Source organism: Phoca vitulina, unplaced genomic scaffold (genome assembly GCF_004348235.1).
Source record: "Phoca vitulina isolate PV1807 unplaced genomic scaffold, GSC_HSeal_1.0 scaffold20, whole genome shotgun sequence".
In the NCBI taxonomy this organism is placed as follows: Eukaryota; Metazoa; Chordata; class Mammalia; order Carnivora; family Phocidae; genus Phoca; species Phoca vitulina.
The window spans coordinates 36,840,409-36,852,433 of record NW_022589723.1 but is presented as its reverse complement, the minus strand read 5'-3'; the positions used below and the strand labels follow the sequence as shown (position 1 = coordinate 36,852,433).

At 36.9% G+C, this 12,025-nt stretch overlaps 1 protein-coding gene across 6 annotated transcripts in view; it reads left to right on the top strand.

Annotated features, from left to right (window-relative positions):
* The window catches only part of MYO9A (myosin IXA), a 276,224-nt gene that overhangs the window by 207,840 nt on the left and 56,359 nt on the right, over positions 1-12,025 (top strand). For all 6 annotated transcript variants that reach the window (XM_032417536.1, XM_032417538.1, XM_032417537.1 and 3 more), the window contains one exon: positions 9,846-9,957. In XM_032417536.1, coding sequence (XP_032273427.1) covers positions 9,846-9,957 — 112 coding nt within the window. The remainder of the gene's footprint in view (positions 1-9,845; positions 9,958-12,025) is intronic.

Genomic DNA, 12,025 nt, shown 5'->3' with positions numbered 1-12,025 from the left:
CAATTTTGTTAATTCTTTCAAAGAACCAGTTCCTGGTTTTGTTGATCTTTTCTACTTTTTTTTTTTTTTTTTAATTTTTGTATCATTTATTTCTGCTCTCATCTTAATAATTGCTGGTTTTAGGCTTTAGGCTTTATTTGCTGTTCTTTTTCTGGCTCCTTTAAGTGTAAAGTTAGGTTTTGTATTTGAGACTTTTCTTGCTTCTTGAGGTAGGCCTGTATTACTGTCTTGTTTCAAGTTTCATGGCATTGTGGTCAGAAAATATGCATGGTATGATCTCTGTCTTTTCATACTGGTTGAGGCCTGATTTGTGACCCAGTGTTCCATGTGCACTTGATATGAATGTGTATTCTGATGCTTTAGGTCCATCTCCTCACTTTCAATCTGGAGGTGTCTTTAGGTCTAAAATGAGTCTGTTGTATGCAGCATATAGATGAGTCTTGTTTTTTTTATCCATTCTGACACTCTGTGTCTTTTGATTGGAGCTTTTAGTCTATTTACATACAAAGTAATTATTGATAGACACATACTTATTGCCATTTTATTACTTGTTTTGTGCTTGTTTCTGAAGATTTTCCCTGATCCTTTCTTGTCTTTCTCACTTTCATGGTTTGCTGATTTTCTTTAGTGATTTATTTGGATTTCTTTCTCTTTATTCTTTGCATGTTTATTAGTTGTTTTTGATACATGGTTACCATTAGGTTTGTACATAAAGTCTTCTTCACATAGCAGTCTATATTAAGCAGATGGTCTTCTAGGTTTCACCCCATTCTTTTCTCCTCTTCTCCCCCATGTTTTAGGTGTATGTTATATTTTGTGTCCTTTTTTTGGTGAGTTCCTTGACTGATTTTTTACAGAAATATTCATTTTTACTGCTTTTGTGTTTCTTAGTTTTATGCTGTCACTTTTGATCTCTCCTTTCCACACAAAGTGTCTCCTTCAATGTTTCTTGCAGGGCTGGTTTAGTGGTCACAAACTCCTTTATTTTTTGTTTGTCTGGGAAACTCTTTATCTCTCCTTCTATTCTGAATCATAGCCTTGCTGGATAGGGTATTCTTGGCTGCAGATCTTTCCCATGCAGTACTTTGAATATATCATGCCACTTCCTTCTGGCTTATAAAGTTCCTGTTGAAAAATCTGCTAGCTAGTCATGGGTTTTCACTTGTAAGTTACTGACTTTTCTTGCTGCTTTTGAGAGTTTTTTCATTATCACTATATTTTGTAAATTTAATTACAATATGGTTTGGTGTGGGTCTGCTTTTGTAGATTTTGATGGGAGTTGTGTGTGCCTCCTGTGGATCTCAATATCTCTTTCCTTCCCCAGGTTAGTAAAGTTTCCCACTGTTATTTCTTCAAATAAATTTTCTGCCCTCTTTTCTCTCTCTTCTTCTGGAATTGTGGTAATACGAATGTTACTGTGTTTTATGGGGTCACTCATTTCCCTAGAATAAGTCTATTCTCGTTTTGCATAATTCTTTTCTCTCTCTTTTGTTCAGCTTGATTACTTTACATTACTCTGTTTTCTAGGTCATTAATTTGGTTCTCTGCTTCTTCCATTCTGCTGTTCATTCCATCAGGTGTGTTTCTCATTTCGTTTAATGAGCCCTTTACTTCTGCTGTGTTGTTCCTTATCTCTGTGGTAAGGGCCTCACTGATGTCTTCCACTCTTTTCTCAAGTCCAGTGAGTATCCTTATAATCATTGCTTTAAATTCTCTATCAGACATGTTACTTATATCTGTTTTGCTTAGATCTCTGGCCATGGCATTGTCCTGTTCTTTCATTTGGGATAAATTTCTCTGTCTCCTCATTTTGTCTGCCTCTCTGTGTCCGTTTCTTTGTGTCTAGAATGTCACCTATGTTTTCTGCTCTTGAAAGTAGTGACTTAACAAAGAGGAGGTGCCAGAGTGCCCTGCAGTGCAGTGTCCCCTGTTCACCAGAACCTGACACTTCAGGAGAGTATCCTTGCTGTTGTGTCTGGGTCACTTTTTCTTTCAGTGCAGTCATCTGCGCTGACTCCCTCCCTGTTGTGGGCCGTGCTTACTCTCTGTGGTGTTAGTGGGACCCAGACAGGCCAGCTCTGACAGGATATGTCCACCAGGGAACTTGGGAGCAGGGCACATTGTCAGCAAAAGTGGCATTGGGCCACGAGTTTTATGATGGATCCGTGACATGCCGCAATGGCTGGGGGCGTGAGGCTGGCTGTGACCATGCAGTGACGGCTGGGTTTCATTGGGCCTGGTACGTGACGGTGGCTGGGGGTGCGTGGCGGGGCAGTGCTACTTGCTGTGGGGCAAGGCAGCAGCAGTGCACCTGGTGGCTGGGCAGGGTGCATGCAGCTTTAACAGAATTTTCCCTGCAGGGCGCCTGGGTGGCTCAGATTTGGTTAAGCATCTGCCTTCGGCTCAGGTCATGATCCCAGGGTCCTGGGTTGGAGCCCCACATCAGGCTCCCTGCTCAGTGGGGAGTCTTCTTGTCCCTCTCCCTCTGCCTCTTCCCCGGCTCATGTGGGGTCTCTCTCTCTCTTTCTGTCTGTCTCAAGTAAATAAATAAAAACATCTAAAGAAAACTTTTTTTCCTCTGATCCCTGGGCCAAGGCTACAAGTGTCTGTGCAGCCCCACCTCCCCCAGGTGGCTCTGTGTTTTTGCTGGGGGGCGGGGGGAGAAAAATGGTGATTGCGGGCTCCTTCGTTTTCAAAGAAGTCTCCCAAAAGGCTCCCAAAGCATAATTAACATATGGGTCTCCTGTTTGCCCCCAGCATTGTGTAAACTGCCATTTTTATGTTGCCTCTCCAGGCAAGCTGCTGTCTCTTTGAGGGCGGTGACCCAGCTATCACTTGCCCTCCCAGCTCACCCAGTGCTGAGTCAGCTGACTTTTAAAGCTCCAGGCTCCAAGTCCCATTGGTTTTCCAAACTCACTGAATTCAGCTCCTTTGGGTGTTAAAGCCAAACGTTATGGGGGTTATTCTTCCCCATGTGAGCTACCTGGTGCCAGGACCCATCTCTTTGCCTTCTCTGCACATGTAGCTCCTTCCCTCCTGTGGGAAGCCTCCCTTTACTTTTCTGATTTTCCTAACCTTTCAGATGCAGCTTGTTCTCTATATTTAGTTGTGGAGTTTGTTCTGCCTGTCTTCAGTTCACTGTCTGGTTTATTGATTTGGATATGGGTGATACCTACTTGTAAACATGGGACAGGATGAGCTCAGACTCCTCCTACATTTGTATTTTTAAATTAATACATATTTATTAAGAAACATTGGAAATACAGAGAAAATAGTAAAGAATAAAACACAATCATTGCTAGAAATAGTCACTATTAAAATCTTGTTCCTTTTTAATTTTTTTCTCTGATTTGTATTGGTACCGATTAACATCAGAAGAAAAAATCAGGGATTCATTCTTGTGAACTGGCTGTCATTTGCCTCTAGACGATGTTAGACAAAAAGCCCAATTCTAGCCAAGCTTTCCTTTTATAGACTTCATGCAGATTATCCTGTTAATATATCATTTCTTGAGATAGAATGAATATAGTTACTAATATATAAGCTTTCTGAATTAAACTATAATTCAGTTATGCTTCCCTAAGTTTTACCAATTGGATTTTGAATGATCACAGAACATTTCTTGCATAATTTCTAAAGATGGTTGAGTATTTCTTTTGCAATTTGTTGGAGGCTGTTTTTGTGTATTTCCCAGCTTAAATAGAAGTACTTACTTTGGGGCACCTTGGTGGCTCAGTCGGTTAAGTGGCTGCCTTCAGCTCAGGTCATGATCTCAGGTTCCTAGGATTGAGCCCCGCATTGGGCTCCCTGCTCAGCAGGGGGTCTGCTTCTCTCTCTCTCCCTCTGCCCCTCCTCCCTGCTCGTTCTCTCTCTGTCTCTCTCTCTCTCTCAAATAAATATCTTTAAAAAAAAGTACTTACTTTTCCTTAAGCATACTATTCTTTTTTGTGCCTTTGCTCAATTCTGTGGATTCAACTCAATCATTACCTCCTCCCCTCTCCATGATACCTTTTCATATATAGAAACAGTTACTTTTTTCTTTTTGTTTCCATTGTACTGTGGAACTTTTACCATCTGCTATCAATACCTGTTTTCAAAGTCACTGCTTCACGTCTCAATCTCTTGGTCTGCATCTCAGCCAGCAGAGACAGAGAAAAGGCAACAGAGCCCATAACTCTAGGCATGAACTACAAGTGCCACGCATCACTTATATTCACATTTCATTGTCCAGAACCACTCATGTGGCTGTTCATAGATGCAAAAGAAGCTGGAATATATAAACTTTAGATAGACAGTCATGTGCCCAGCTAGAGCTTTGCAACTCTATATTAAAATAAATTCTTTCTAATGGATATTGTTAGCATTCTTTTCTATAAGCAAATACTTATTCCAGTTCCTAACAGATGGTAAGCATCTATAAATATTTAACTGAATGAGTGAATGCATGAGTGATTTGAAAGGGCTGCATGGTCTCTCCTGTATTCTTGTCCAGCCTATTTCTCACTATTCTCTACTTGTCTTCTCACTGACCTAGATCAGTTCTTGTTTCATTTTTGTTTCTTTCCCCTCTCCTCTCCTCTCCATGGCCCTCCTATCCTTCTCCTCTACCCTGCCCCCTTTTCATTTTGACATAATTGTAGTTACAGAAAATTTGCAGGAAAAGTAAAAAAAACCCTATGTTTCTTCACCCAGATTTATTCAGATTTCACCAATTGTACCAATATTGTCTCTTTATAGCAAAAGATCTTTGTTATATTCAGTTGTCATGCCTTTTTAGGCTGTTTTAATCTGGAACAATTCCTCAGTCTTAGGTTTTCATTGCATTGACATTGTTGAGGAACATATACCAGTTATTCAGAATTGTTCCTCAGTTTGAGTTTGTCTTATATTTCTTCATGATTAGATTCAGGTTATGTGTTTTGGGCATGGAATACCACAGAAGAGATGCTGTGTTTTTTTTCAGTGTTTGATATCAGGAGATATGATATCTATCTGCCCCATTACATTTGATGTCCATAAGGATGTTTCTTAAAAAAAAAAAAAAAAACCCTACCAAATTTACTATTATTTTCCTTTGTAATTGAGTATCTTTTGGGAAGATACTTGAGACTGTGTAAATATCCTTATATTCCTTCAAACTCTCACCCACTAGTTTTAATATCCCTTGATGATTCTTGCCTAAATCAGTTATTACTATGATGGTTGCCAAATAGTGTTTTTTAAAATTCCATCATTCATTCTGTATTCATTGTTGAATTTTTGCCATAAAGATGAGTTTTTCCTTCTAATTTATAGCCTCAAGGGACTCCCACTGAACAAATTTGTGACATTTGGAGCATTGGAATAAAGGACAGGAAAAGATTATAATCCATTGAATAAAATAAGAATCTCTGAGTCTGTACTGATATAAATAATTTCTTTTTGAAGAGTATTTTTTCTAATAGATAATACATTTATATTATTAAAACATCTTTTGAAAAGTGTGTATACTGAGAAGTCTTAACTGCCCCTTTCCCTTCTTTGTCCTGTACAGGTATATATTGTTGTTAGTTTCTTATTTATTTTCCCAATGTTTCTTTATCCAATATAAGAAATAAGGCATATGCTTATTTTCAATCCTTTCTCACACAAAATTTAGCATATTATATAATAGTATAATACTCTTTCGTGTCTTGTTTTTATCATTGAACAATATATTTAGGAAATCACTCTGTGTCTCTGGTAGACAGAATCTTTAAGAAGTCCTGCTAAAGGTTCTTGTGCCCTGGTTATTCAACCAAGCACTAATCTAGGCACTGCAGTTGGAATTAACATAGCTAATCACCTCACTGTTTTTAACATAAAAAGTTTATCCTGGATTGTGCAGATGAGCCAAATATAATCAGAAGAGGAAGTCAGAAGAGTCAGAGAGATGTAGTTGAAGAAAGATGCAGAAGACATAGGTAGAAGTCAGAGAAAATGGAAGCATGAGAAGGATGCAGTCCGCTGTTGGTAGCTTTGAAGATGGAGAAAGGGAAACCGTTAGCCATGGAATGTGAATGGCCTATTAGAAACTGAGAACAGCAACAGCCAGCTAACAGCCAGCAAGGAAATGGGACTTCCATCCTACAACTGCATGGAGCTGAATTTTGTCAACAATATGAATGAAATTGTATTCTCCAGAGCTTCCTGAAAGGCACATAGCCCTGACAATACCTGATTTTAGCTTGGTGAGAGTTGTGTCTGACTTCTAGCCTTCATAACTTCATAACTGGGAGGTTATGAATGGGTGTTTTAAACTGCCAAGTTTATGGTAAATTGTTACAACAACAATAGAAAACAATATAATAATTGTGCCTAGAAATCTAGTATTCCTTTCTGTACCATTGGTTTGTTTCTCTTCTGTTATAAACAATAATGGCATGAGGGATAACTCATGTGTGTGTGAGAGAATGGACAGGGATTCCTAGGATTGGACTTCCTGGTTATAGATAATATAGGGTCCTGCCTTTATTACCTGAAGGAGTAATCGCATTTCTCAGTTTCAGCTATGAAAGTGGGTTGTTAAATTTTTAGATTTGCCAGTTTGGTAGATAAGGAGTATTGTATTTCCCTGTAGTTTCAGTTTGCTTTTCTCTTATTATTGGTGAGTTTGAGTATCTTCTTATGCTTCAGTATCATTTAGATTTTTTTTTTTTCCTGTAGCATGTATATTTATGTTCATTGCTTGTTTTTTTGTTGGGGTTTGGTCTTCTTTCTCAATTTCTGGGAACTTCATGTATGAGGGAGATTACTTTTTGTCTGTGATATGAGTTGTAAATATGTTTCCCCAGTTTGTCTCTCGATGCTGCCTTTTAATATTATTTGTTATGTAGAAAATTTTTACTTTTATGAAATTAGACTTACCAATCTTTTCTTTCATAGCTTCTGAATTTTGAGTCACAGACTTTCCCCCCACCTAAAGGTTATAAAGAAATTTTCAGTTTTTTTACTTCTAATACTTTAATGGCCACATTTTTTACATTTAAATTCTGGTCTTTATGGAGTTATCCTAGTGTATTGTATGAATTACAAATCTAATTTTACCTCTTACCAAACCCATCATCATTTATTTTGAAGTCCAGCTGTAGCTATCTACTTTGAGATGTCACCCTTTTTTCATTCTGATTTCCCCTTTATCTTGGATCTTTTTGGCCTGTTCCATTAATTGATCTGAGTATTCATGAGTCAGTTCCACACTACTGTAACTGTTGAGCTTTTATTATCTGGCTAAGTCCTCCCTAGTTTTCTTTTTCTTTTTTTTAAACATTGATTTTATTTATTTGAGAGAGAGAGCACACACAAACATTCTCTCTCTCTCTGTCTCTCTCTCTCTCTCCCTGTGGGGGAGCCCGCTGAGCCAGGGAGTCTCATGCAGGGCTCCATCCCAGGAACCCAAGACCATGACCTGAGGCAAAGGCAGATGCTTAACTGACTGAGCCACCCAGGCGTCCCCCCTAATTTTCTTTTTCAGATCTTTTCTAGCTATTTTTACTTGTTTTTCCATAGTAGCTTTGAATTCAGTTGTCTCTTTGAGGGGAAGAAATCTAGTAGTACTTTTACTTGGATTACCTTATATTTATAAATTAACATACAGAGAACTGACATCTTTATGATTTTGTATCTTTTCATCTGTGCAAGTCTATTTTTGTGTCCATTAAGTGGGTTTTAAAGCTTTTCACATATAGTTTTTAATTATTTCATGCTATATTTATTACTGGGTGTTTTATCTCAGCAGAGATAATCATTGTAGTTAACAGTATGGTATATATCCTTCTATGCTTTTTCTGTACTTATATAAACTCTTTAGTAGTTTTCAAAGTGATATGCAGGAGTTTCTGGGCTACTTTCAGGGATTTTGCAAAATTAAAGCTATTTTCATAATAATAATGACATTATTTTCCTTTTTCACTGAGTTGAACAAAAGGAATCATGAGTGAACTGCTGACAACTTAGCACAAATCAAGGCAGTTTCTCCAGATGGGAATGGGAAGTATGCTATAGCTGCATGATGGTTGTCTCAAAAAAAAAAAAAAATCACTTGTATAATGGAACTGTAAACTGATCTAGTTTTAAAAAACTTTTAAAGTTTTAGAAAACTGTGACAAAATTCATATGACCTAAAATCCACCATTTCAACCATTTAAAGTATATACTTTAGTGGGTTTTAGTATATTGACTATATTGGGCAACTACCACCACTATATAATTCTAGAACATTTTCATTACTTGCAAAAGAAAGTCCCTACTCAATAAGCAGTCATTCCCATTCTCTCTTCCTCCAGTCCTGACAACTACCAATCACCTTCTGTCTCAATGGATTTTCTTTTTATGGACATTTCATATTGGTAAAAAAAAAATAATCATAAAATATTGGCCTTTTGTATGTGTCTTCTTTCACTTAGCATACTGTTCTCAGGATTCATTCATGTTGTAGCATGTGTAGTATTTCATTCCTTTTTATAACCAAATAATATTCCACTGTATAGATACACTTCATTTTATTTACCCATTGGTCAATTTATGGACTTTGGGGTTTTTCCACTTTTTGACTCTTAGGAGTAATGCTGCTATGAACATTTGTGTACAAGTTTTTGTATCAACGTGTTTCTAGCAACTTTTTTCATAGAACATCACTTTTACTTTATTGACAAGGCTATACTCATTTAGACTTTGGTACTTGGCAGACATTTTTTGAAAATGAATTAAGTGACTCTGTCACTTCAAGGAAAACACCTAACAATATTTGTTAATATTTGTAAAATTTAAGCTTTCAAGCAAAAATTAGAATTGTAGAAAACTTGTGAGTGTGACAACTTTCCAGTAAAGAATTTTCTGATGAGATTGGTGGTAATATGAAGGAATGTCACCTTTTGATAGAGTATAATGAAATGTGTCAACATTTAGAAGAGTTGCATAACTCTGTGAACCAGTATTTTCCAGATGATCAATGCCTAACACTATAAAATCATGTATAGGTAAAATGTCCATTTGAAGTACAGAATAGACTAAAAGGTTTTTTCAAACAGCTTGAGGCAAATGTACTTCCAATGTAGTATATCTCTTCTGAGTATACAATTCAATGATTTTTAGTAAATTTATACAGTCATAACCATCATCTCAGTCCCATTTTCCAATTTTATGTCTGTATGAAGGTGGATTTTCTTCTAAACATCTTGGTGCCAACAGATTGAATGCAGAAATGGATACCTAGGATCTAGTTTTCTTTCATTAAGCCAGACATAAAAGAAATTTACAAAAATGTAAAACAATAAATACCCCTTTTGTCACCACTTTGGTTTAAATATATAGTTGTTTTTCATGAAAATGTTACTTATGTTAGCATGTAATATGTTTAATGTTAATGTTAAGTGAATTGGATAAATACTCAAAATTTATTTCAGTTTTAATTTCTAATACAGTATTTATCAATAGGTATGACTCATATAAACTGAAGTTCTTTGAGAGCAATAATAATTTTCAAAAATGTAAAAGGCTCTTGAGGCTAAAATAAAATTTGAGGACCATTTCTTTTATTATTTTACATGCTAATTCAGAGTCGCATAAGACAGTTCTCTTATGTTTATAGCATTGCTTTCTAATTTTCATACAAGTTGGTCTTGTTTCCCTACCAGATTGTTAGCTTTTTGAAAGCAGGGACCAAATGTATTGCTTTTGTTTATTTTCTCAGAAGATCGTGTTTATTCCTGGAATAAGTGTCCATTGAAGACTTAACAAGGGATTGGAGGATTCCCCACTGGCTGACCGTGTTAGGGCAGCATTTACTATGTTGGCTTTAACATAAATAGCTATATTTTTTCATTCAGGTGGAAGAGCACAATGGTCACATCTTTAAGGCTACCCAGTATAGCATCCCTACATACTGTGAGTACTGTTCTTCTTTGATATGGATAATGGACCGAGCCTCTGTTTGCAAATGTAAGTATGAGTGATTTTTTTTTTTTTAAGGAATTCATTGCAGCAATTGCAGACATTTCACCATGAACCTTCTTTTTGCTATAAAATCTTGTCACATCTGGCAGAACCCATGTACTTTGTGAGATCCCCATATATCCATTCTTTGAAGCGCAAAATAAAGTCCAGAGACCTGAACTGACTTCCCAGGTTCCCAGGGGTCCCACTTTAAGCTTGTGGCTAAGAAGGGTCCTGTCCCTGCCCTCTGGACTCACGGCCAAGCAACTCTTCTAGAAGCTTTTTATCCACATCTAATAACCTGAGGACTCAGTCTGAACTTCTCTGAAGCCAGAGGAAGAGCTGCTCTGAGGGAAGACACCTACCCTCTCACCATACCGTTACTGTATTTATTAGCCAGTATGAGTGATCTTTGAGGAGTTTTTTAAACCACTTAACATCTCTGCTTTTTAAGTTTACTCATATCTTTTTTAACATAAAGGGGTAATTTACATTTCCTGATTCTTTGGCCTCCTCTCACTATCCTCTTTGACCTACTCTCTAGCCAAACTAGTTATTTTGCTGTTGTTTGCTCTTTGTACTTGCAGCTTACTTTATCTGAAATGCTCTTCTCCCAGATATTAGTTTGACTATTTCAGTTAATCTATGTCTCCATCCAAATGTTACCTCTTGGAGAACTCTTTCCTTACTGTCATGTCTAAAATGCCACTTGGTCCCCTAATTCTCTGTCCCCTTACTCAGCTTAATAGTCTTCATAGCACTTATCACTACACAAAATTATATTAAGTATTTGTTTTCTTGTTTTCACTCTGTCCACTAGAATGTATGCTCTGTAAGGTCAGGAAACTTAATTGTTTCTTCTGTATCACCATTGCCTAGAACAGTTCTGGTATTACAAGTTTTGATAAGTTTTTGTTGGGTAGATGGATGGATGAATTAATGAAAAAATTATTAGATTATAACCAAAAAGATACTTTTTTCTACTCTTATCTTTTCATTAGAATATGTAAGTCCTAGAATGTGAGTTGAAATTTTTTTTTAGGTCACCTTCGTTCTGGTTTACAGAGGACCTTTAGCTTCCACTTCTGTCATGCCATACATCTACTCTGGTGCTTTCAGTAATTCTGTGAGGTTTTGCTTACTAGTGGGCCAGAATTGAATGAATGAAATATTAGGAAGGGTTTGTCCAGTAGGACAAGGATGAAAGTCAGGTTTGCCGTGGTGAAATCACCACTATTGGTAGATATGTTCACTTGTTCTATCGTTCAACAATGGTTTCTTTTTTGTTTTATTATTAGTAGTCTAAAAATTATAGTGAGAACAAAATGGGAAGTAGTTTGCCATTAACTTGACTGTTGAATGTTAGTTTGAATCTTGTAGGTTTGGCATAATTTTCTCTGTGTTTTGAAACTGAAAATGTAAAAAATCTGCTTTTTTTATGACTTGGGTGAGCTTGGTTTGATTTCTTAATAGAATTAACTAACTTTCTTTGTGATTATACTGGTGATTTCATCAGCAGAATGATATGGCCTCCCTCTCAGCTTTGAAAACCCCACATGTTACACTTTAGAAGCTCAAGAAGGATTTTAGGTGTTGATATCCAGGAGCTAGAGCTGGTGTAGCAAAATGACTTAGTTCAAATACATTTCAGTATTCTCCTCTCACTGCTTCTTCCCACCTATCAACTGCCTAGCCACCCTGTTCTCTGTTGCTCCAAGGAATAATTTCTCTTCTGAACATTTTCTTTATCTTGTCTTCCCAGTCACAACTGATACTGTTTATGTTCTGGTTCCTCAGAGCTCTGTTCTGGACTTTCTAAGATAATAAGGCTTTTGTTCTATCTTAATGTGCTATGTACCTTGTTTTCATTTTAGTAAGGGTCTTTGGCAGTAATGCCTTTCTTACCCATTGGAATGATTCTTAATCGGTATTTCTGGCACTTCAACAGATTGTAGAGCAGGCATATTAGGGGAGCATAAAGACTAATTTGTGAATCAAGTCAGAAAGAAAGTATTCTGTAGGAATATAGTGGGAGCAGGGGGAGAAGCAGGCAGTCTTGAAAGATTCAAAGCTT